At 29.2% G+C, this 9591-nt stretch overlaps 1 protein-coding gene and 1 long non-coding RNA gene across 2 annotated transcripts in view; one reads left to right on the top strand and one right to left on the bottom strand.

Annotated features, from left to right (window-relative positions):
* Nucleotides 1–2254: 2254 nt before the first annotated feature.
* On the top strand, nt 2255–3228 carry LOC140918905 (uncharacterized). The gene is made up of 2 exons (XR_012161365.1): nt 2255–2592; nt 2993–3228. It is a non-coding gene; the product is annotated as an uncharacterized lncRNA (long non-coding RNA).
* Nucleotides 3229–7365: 4137 nt separating this feature from the next.
* LOC101510656 (centromere protein C) overlaps nt 7366–9591 on the bottom strand; it is a gene marked incomplete at its 5' end in the record, with an annotated part of 5422 nt that continues 3196 nt past the window's right edge. Inside the window, 5 exons of the mRNA XM_004511149.4 lie at nt 7366–7598; nt 8140–8247; nt 8334–8445; nt 9080–9168; nt 9433–9511. Of these exons, the coding sequence (XP_004511206.3) occupies nt 7474–7598; nt 8140–8247; nt 8334–8445; nt 9080–9168; nt 9433–9511 (513 nt within the window). The remainder of the gene's footprint in view (nt 7599–8139; nt 8248–8333; nt 8446–9079; nt 9169–9432; nt 9512–9591) is intronic.

Raw genomic sequence — 9591 nt, 5'->3', positions numbered from 1 at the left:
ATACTTCCGAAATTGCCTCCAAACTTGGTGGTTGCCCAGTATATCGATAAGGATTTCCTTTCTCTAAGGGGTAACCCAATATTCACTCAAATTCCTCTAATGTCGGGGCCAACTGAAAGTCTTGAAAGGTGAAACATCTTAAAAGAGGGTCGTAATACTGAGCCAAAGCCGTGAGGGCCCCCGTTTGCACATTTACTGTCAAGAGATTTAAGATCTTCCCATATTTGATTGCTGATGTCTCTTAAACTTTTCAAATCAGGTTGTTTGAACTTTAAAAGTAAAGTTTTTCTTTTTTCTGATCCCATTGTCTGCTTTAATTTAACACGTGACTAAGATTCTTATGATTCCCCAACAATCCTGAAAATTGATGCAAAATGCCAATTTATTTTCAAAAGAAACAATGTCATGAAATATGAATGCAATTATGTAGAATGTATGTTGTGAATATATAACATTTTGAATGAATGTATGAGGTGTTTTTTGCTAATATGGATATTCTTATAATGAAAGGGTCTATTAGCTTATGTAGTGAAACTCTCACAAAGGTGGCTCTATAGTTCTAAACACGGTCCCTAGAGCCAATAATCTCATTTTGGAATATTGTCAACAACAATAGGTAAACTATTTGGAGTGACAATACCCTCAATAAGATCAAACTCTAGGTGAGATTTTCATGCTAACCAAACAGGATGTACATCCAGAAGGCTACCACTACACAACCTCGAAACTAAACTTAAGTTTTGTTCAAACCCGGGTGTAAGGTTCCACTCATAAGTGTGTGTCTTAATAAAAGTGTAGGGTGTAGAATAAGTATGATTCAATAACTCTATAACAATAATAAACATATAATAAATAATAAATAAATAAATAGATTAAAAAGAGTTACATCTATTAAATAAGTCGATTTTAGATTAGTTCATAAATAAATAAATGAATGACTAAATAAATAGAATAAAATAAATAAACTAAAATAAAACAAATAGATAAATAAATAAAGAGAGTTTTAGAACTATCAAATTGTACTACTTGTGTCCTAACAACTCAAAGATTAAAAAGAGTTACATCTATTAAATAAGTCGATTTTAGATTAGTTCATAAATAAATAAATGAATGACTAAATAAATAGAATAAAATAAATAAACTAAAATAAAACAAATAGATAAATAAATAAAGAGAGTTTTAGAACTATCAAATTGTACTACTTGTGTCCTAACAACTCAAAGATTAAAAAGAGTTACATCTATTAAATAAGTCGATTTTAGATTAGTTCATAAATAAATAAATGAATGACTAAATAAATAGAATAAAATAAATAAACTAAAAAAACAAATAGATAAATAAATAAAGAGAGTTTTAGAACTATCAAATTGTACTACTTGTGTCCTAACAACTCAAAGATTAAAAAGAGTTACATCTATTAAATAAGTCGATTTTAGATTAGTTCATAAATAAATAAATGAATGAATAAATAAATAGAATAAAATAAATAAACTAAAAAAACAAATAGATAAATAAATAAAGAGAGTTTTAGAACTATCAAGTTGTACTACTTGTGTCCTAACAACTCAAAGATTAAAAAGAGTTACATCTATTAAATAAGTCGATTTTAGATTAGTTCATTAAAAATCTAATAAATAAATCGATTTTAGATTAGTTCATTAAGATAAATAAATGAATAAATAAATAAATAAAGAGAGTTTTAGGACTATCAAGTTGTACCACTTGTGTCCTAACAACTCAAAGATTAAAAGATGTCACATCTAATTAATCTTTTAAAATTCGATTATAAATATTCTTTGCTTTTAAAATAAATAAATAAATAAATAAAATAAATTGATGTTAAATATGAAATAAGTTTAAATAATTCTGCAAAATAAAGTTAGTAGTAAACACACAAAAAATAGTAAAAGGAATACATGGACTTGTAATATGACCTATTAAATAAATAAATATTTTAATACTAGAAAAAGCATATTCAAATGTAAACTCTTTCAAAATAACTTTTAAGTAAATAAGTGATTGAAACAAAACTCGTTTTTATATTAAATAGCACAATCCAAAGTTAAAAAAAAAAAATCGATTAATACCACTCATAAATAAAATAAATAATATTTATTATCATTTAATTACATCCATAATTATTTATAATAAATAGAAATTAAATAAAAATTATAGTAGAATTTCTATTAACTAAATGGAATAAGAAATATAAATGGCAAGACCATAGCTATAGTGACTAGCTAGCAAAGCAGTGTTGAGTCCAACACCCTGGCAAGCCATCAAAACAAAGGTTAAATCAAAACAGCCTGGCAAACAAGTTGGCATAAAGCAAAGATATTTGAAAAGATGGCATGAAAGGGAACCGTAGCTGAGCAAGAAAAAATCCCATTTCAAAGCTTTGTTAACATAACAAAAAAAAATATTTCATCCAAAAAACAAACATTCACACAACTAAAACAAAACTCCATCTTTCTAGTTTTAAATTTTAACTTCCAATCTAAGCAGCAAACATGAAGATAATAAGAAGATACATGCCTTTTCAGATACCGATGAAGACAGAGACGGTGGTTCGCGGTGGAAGTTGAAACGGCGGTGATGTTTTCTGTTTCTTCTTCTTCTCTTTTTTTTTATGTGTTTTTTATAGTATTAATCTCTGATTTCTCCCCCTCCAAATGTCTCTCTTCTTTGTAAAAAAAAGATGTATTTATAGAGTTTTTTTATCTGATTAGTTGCTTTCTTGGCTGTGTCTTTGTTTGAGTTTGAGCTTTCTAGTTCTTTGTTTGATGTTTCGTTTTCTTTGCTCATCATCTGCATTTTTCTGCATCTCTGATGCCTTCATAGTTTTAGCTTATTTGTTTTGATCTGTTGATTTGCTGAGCTTTTATTTGTCTTTTAGTTTCTTTTTTTTTAAACTCAAAAATTTGTCTCTTTGTTAACTATAATGTGTACAATGGCAGATTTAAAAAAGTTATCTTTTTATTTCTCTATTTAGTTAAAACAGGAACAGATGTATCAATAAGCATGGCTTGTGCATCAATGGCAGTCAGCATCAACATAGCAGGGTTTGACAGTGAACAAAGTCAACATAGCATGGCTTGATCTGATTTAATTTTTATTGTAATTTATTTTTGGCTTTATTCTTAGTTTGTAATTTGATTTGGTTTTAAAAACTCTAATTAGATGAAATTGTAAATTTATGATACATAATAAAAATATTTATTGTAATTATTTTTATTTCCTTTTTTATATTTGTTTTCAAAATGGACAAAATTAGGGTACTACAAACACTTCTTTAACAAACAACACTAAGAGAGTAATTGGTTATACATTTTATTCAATATCAACTTAATAAAGCTAACACATAGCTGAATTTTCTCAAAACCAAACAACACGATAGTTATTTTTGAAATTGCAGCATAATATTGTACAATTAGTAACAAAAGAAATATCACCAATAATTTAAATCCGACAAGACGATCGATAGAGGAAGAGAGTTAGTTTTTGCTCATGAGAGTTTGTGGGTGATGGGATTGTTGTGGTTGTGTCGAAGGAGGAAAAGTTTCGGTGATATCCGTTAGGTGGTTGGTGGATTTATGACAGTATAGTTTCTGTTAACGTTCACAAACACTTGGTGGAACAAAAATATATTAACAGTGTTAGAGTTTTTGTAAACTGAAGAGCTATTTTAAAATGAATTATATTTACAACGATGTGAGTCAAATAAAAAAACTTATAAGAATCAAAATATAAAATATTATAATAGCAATGAAACAAAGACATATTTAAACCTTGTAGAAATTATAAAAGAAAATAACAATAAATAAAAGCATAATGTGATTATTTGGAACCCAAAAAAAATTATATATAAAGACAAAATGCAAAAGTCAATATATTTGTAGCATTCTAATTTACATGATTCAAAATGTGGTGTATAAATACCTTAATAAAACTAACATTATCTTTAGAGAAAAAAAAACTAACAATATTTCATTTGAAAAATCTAAAAGTAATTACAATATCAATTTTGTAAATAAAATTGATATTTATTTAGTAAGAATAAATATTAGTATTTTAAACCATCTAATATTTTATTTAATGAATATAACATAACAACAAAGGGGTCATCATTTCTCCTCCAAATTAAAAAAAAAATAATAAAAAAAAAAAAAAAAAAAAAAAAAAAAAAAAAAAAAAAAAAAAAAAAAAAAAAAAAAAAAAAAAAAAAAATCCCTCACTAGGTACCTCTCTATTATTCCATCATACATGAATTCTCCTCCATTTTCACCATCACACCAAGACAACACATTCCTTGTTTCACTCACAAATTTTTCACTTCATTCTCATAATTTTCCCCACATGAAAACCCTATATCACCTCAAAATCATCATTTACTACACATGTGAGTCACATTCTAGCTCAAGATTAGGAGAAGTGTTTTATCATCATGTAATCCTCTTTCGTATGCATGAGTGTTGGGGTGACTTGGGTTGGAAAAGAGAGTTAATTTTAAAATTGGGCTTTTGAAAAGATGAGTATGAGAAAATAACTATCTTGTTTCATGCATCTTGATAAGCATAAATTGTGTATCTTGTTGATTGAATATGATTTTGTTAACTTTTCTTACAATAGTGTGTATATATATGTATGTAGGGATTGATGTTTGCATGTGAGTAATATGTTGTTTTCTAGTGTGGTTCTGTACTGAATTTTTTTGGATTTTGCTATTTTTTAATGTTGATTTGAATACAATCTTGAGTATGAAATTTTACTTGAATTCAACAAATATTTGTGTTGCTTCAAATCATATAGTTGAGTTGGAAAACTTTATAACGTGGTTGATTCAGATCATGTAATTTAATTTTAAAAAAACATAAAAGAAATTTATTGATTAATCATAAAAATAATTTTGGGTAATTTACCGCACAACCAATAAAAATTAATGTAGATGGTACTTATAAACTAATTTTTATTCCACTTACAAATTAACTTTTGTAATTAATTTTTATTGGTTGATGGATAAATTAACAACAAATTTTCAAAAGTAATTAGAAAAAACTACATTATTATTTAATTTTAAATTACTCAAAACTGTATCAAAACAACTTATAATCTAAATTAAGGATTAACGTTTTTCTCAAAAATAAACTAAAGTAACTATTGGAATTATTTCTTCAATTAAACCATCATCAATGCAATTATTTACCATGCCAAAAATAGATTCAAAGTGACTTATCACGTGATTTTGTATATCAAATAAATGATCAAACAATCCCATCATTAATTCTCAACATGGAAATTTGCTTTGATGCATTTCGCACATTTGTTCATTGATGAAAATACTTGGTATTACGATCACCCTGAGTATGCCAATTGACTCAAGTCCAAAGCACTGTCTAGCTCCATTTGAATTTTCTTCATATTCAAATCATGAACTTTGCGAAACAATTACCAAAGGCAGGGTCGTCTCAATGTTTTTTGAGATCTTGATCGAATCTAAAAATTGAATCTTTAAAATCACAAAACCCTAACATTCAGGTTTAAGATTCTAGCATTTGTTAATGTGTGGTGGCACCTCGTAGGCGGCAATCGCAGTTACATATTCATAGAAAATTGGGTATTTATTCTAGGCATCAATGCATTTTTTCAAAATGTTAGGGTATACTATAAAAAAAAAATGGGGGTTCTCCCTAATTAGAGACTATGTGGCAATGTTTTGGTTGCATGGATTGATAGTCGGCCCTGATCATAGGGCAGCTAGTATAAGTAGAGTTTCATGTATCCATAAACATCTACGACAATCCAAAAGAGAAAATCAAGCTTGCAAAAGTTTAAAAGAGGCGTAAGTTTTATTGATCTTTTTAAAATCATGCAAGAGAGGAAAGTGGTGAATTTTAGAGAAAGTATAAGTATAATAAGAAATATCACTTCATTTTTTAAGATATAATATATTGAATGCACAACTTTCAAAAATATATTTTTCTTTTGATCTCTTGACAAGATCCCAGACACTTGTTAGCATTTTCCTTTTGATCTATTAAGAATTACCCTTAATATTTTCCAAAATTTTATAATTTTCCTAATTCAATATTTATTATTTTATTTAAAATGCAAGTAACAATTATAAATAATTAGGTATCTAGAACGTATAGGTATTAAGGTTACTATCCACATGGATACAGGTCTAGATACACGTATTTATTCAAATTGTGCATACATAGACGATTAATATATTACCATATTCAAACCCTAATCATTGTTATTCCTAGTGTTTGATCCCCAATTTAACGCCTACCAATGTCCTGACTCCATTAATGCATAATCCTACTGGGAATACGAGTCCAAAATTAGAATAGGTTTAGTTGACATATCAGGCTCTCAGCTCAATAAAACATACATAAAAAGTTATACAGTATAAATAGATACATTCATATGTTGTCAATCTCGGATAGTAGCATGAAGCGCTCAATCCCAAAAAGGGGATAACAGGATGATCGATATTGTGAACACTAAAAACTAAAAATCAGTAATATAAACTAAACATAATATACAAATAATAGACAAAAATCCTATACAAAAAAAATACAAAAATACCAAAAAAAAAAATAGAGGAACAAAACAATGGAAAACAAAGGAACAAAACAAAAGCAGTAGGAGAAGATAAACAAAACATAAGTAGTGGGAAAACATGGGAACAAAACAAAAGCAACGGAAAACAAAGGAAAAAAAACAGAAGCAATAAGAGAAGACGAAAACGAAAAAAAGAAACAGATGAAAAAGAAGAAACGAGAAGTAAAAGAAAAAAAGAGGATGCATAAGCTTCCCGAGAGGGAGAAGAAAGGTCGTGTTATGAGGAAGAAGAAGAAGCAGAGGTTTAGTATATTAATAAAATAATAGGGATTCAGTAGGTGCAAAACGACTCATACCCTTAATTAAATAAATAAAAAATCAAAAAACAACCGGTTTGTTGAAAAATGCAGTAGTGGGGCAGTATACCGAGTCGGGTCGCGATGCTTCAGCGCATTTAGGGTGCACTGCGATTCCGGAATCGTGCGCTATCCTGCCGCGATCGACAACATAGATTCTTCATTCAAGCTCAAGCTTCCCTCTGCTGCTATAGTCAATCTGTCATCAACATATTTCATACCTCTTCATTTCATGAGGAAACCGAGCACATTGGACTGACGTTTTCAACACACCAAACATCCATTATCCAATAAGTGAGATAATGCTTATACAACCGCACAATCACAATTCAGTTTATTGCATTAGTTAGTACTTAAAATTTAGTCATGTTAGTTAATCTCATTGCGGACTGATAATTATAAAAAAATTAATGACTACTAGGTGTATATAAGTATCACTTCATTCAATGAAAGAACACTTTTTACTTCCATAATAAACACTTTTTACATGTCAATCCATTAAAAGTCTAAAGACAAGACATTCAAGAAGAACCTAAAGCTGTTTTCACTTTCAATGTAGAGAAGCTATCTCAAAAAGCTCTTTGTATTTATCCGATACAAATGATTTCACCTTCATAGTCGGTTTTCCATCACTTCCTGGAGACATGCACTTCACGCCGATGACAGTAGTCAAACCTGCATAAATAATTATTTTTATAATCCTACAGTAAGTACACATGTCAAGAACACCGTAATTTTACAATCAAAGCCAAATTAATTAAATAAATACTAAGCATCTCTAGTTGTACCCTATGAAGCACGGATACCGAACACAACACACACTTTAACACTGACAATAATTTGATAAAGAGGTATCAGTGCTATAGAGGTTGAACCTGTATTAAAATATCTTATCCACTTGCTTTCCCACTATACTTAGTTATGTATTACGATAACTAGAAACATTATTCAGTTATTCTGTGCTGACAACTTAAAAACAGCATTGCTTCTGTTATTACTACACTCCAAAATTAATTAACACGGTAATATTAATTGTTATTGTTATAAACAAGAAAGGCTTAAAACAGGTGTCAATGTGCAGATAGTTGTTGTCTAAACGTAGTTATGGCTTAGCTAAAGATCTAGTCTAATGACACATCTCACCCCATCACCCCATCATCAAATAAAAGATTAGGCCAAATTTCTAAATATAACAAAATACTATGATTGTACTCACTCTGGTGTACACGACCATACACCATTCTTTCCCCTTTCCAATACTCCAAAGGCCTTGTCCTGAACCTGGTGCTTCTCCTTACTCCAGACTCCCATGATGTGCCAGCATCTGGGAAGATAGATAAAAAATATAACAACTTGACAAGAAACGAAATTCTTTAAAATTAATGAATGAGCTAAATGACAAGTACAAACCTGCAAGGCTTTTCCTCTGCACAAGTTTCTTCTTACCCTTGGACTCTTTTTGCACACGTAATTTAACTCTCTTTTGTCCATTAACAGGTGCCACAGAACCAACTGTCTTTTCCTGTACCAGAAGACAGAGATTCATAATTATTTTCCAAGGCATATGCGTGATTATTTTCCTAAGAACTTAATTCATAAACCAATTAACTAGTAAAAGATCATGTGCTCTTCATGCTTGATAAGGGAAAATAATAGTGGCAAACAAAGGTGTGAAATTCTGTCAGCATGTTGTTAGAGGGGATACTTTTAAGTTATACATTACACTTGATCACATTCAAAAGCATGTCACCATGTTCCTTTATGTACATGTCACATTGATTGTTACATTACCCATTCCAGCAAGAAAATACTAACCGATAGTATTATATCATATTTATATTTGATTAAATCACTTTACTTTTCATCGTACGGGAAGAGCCCTTGGAAACATGCATATGACCAGATATCATTTATTTCAATGTTTGACGTGTACACATGATGATGGTATTGATAGTATGAGGGGAAAACCTCTGAAAATTTATAAATAAATAAAAAACAGGAAAAACATCTTCAATGCAATAAACTGTTTGATATTGTTACTTATCTAATTATGCTAAAGTGTCAATACATGAGAAATGATTGAACTGTTAAGATAGTTAAGATACCCTTAGTTTAAAGATTGGGGTAAAAAAATTAAAACCAGCAAAGCTAGGAACCTGTAAACACTGTTCTGGACCATCATCTGATCTTCTAGACTGTTTGTTCATAGAGCTGGCTTGAAACCCAACTGGATTTGATTGATCAGCTGATGCATATCACAAGTGAGTTAGTGCCATCAATGGTACATAAAAACTAATTTAAAACCCAATTATTCCCTGATTTCAGAACAAAGGGAAACCTATGTGCAGAGTTCATTGCATTGCTATAAAAAGTTCACACACAAAAAATAACAAAATTCAAGTATGGACCCACTAGAAAAGGCCACCTACATCGACAAAAGATTGAGTTTTCTGATAAATAAACATAGAATAACGTCTTTTCTAATAAAATGTTGTAAATATATACGTACCTAGTGGAATCACCAAATTGAAATTCGCACTGTCTGTTGAAATAGAAGCTGTAAGTTCCTGCGAATTGTCTTCCAGCGTCTATCATAATTATAAAAAAAAAAAAAAAAAAAAAAAAAAAAAAAAAAAAAATTTTAAAAATAAAACCCAAAAAAAAATTT

Source organism: Cicer arietinum, chromosome 7 (assembly GCF_000331145.2).
Source record: "Cicer arietinum cultivar CDC Frontier isolate Library 1 chromosome 7, Cicar.CDCFrontier_v2.0, whole genome shotgun sequence".
Classification (NCBI taxonomy): Eukaryota; Viridiplantae; Streptophyta; class Magnoliopsida; order Fabales; family Fabaceae; genus Cicer; species Cicer arietinum.
This window is presented reverse-complemented; position numbering and strand designations above follow the sequence as displayed.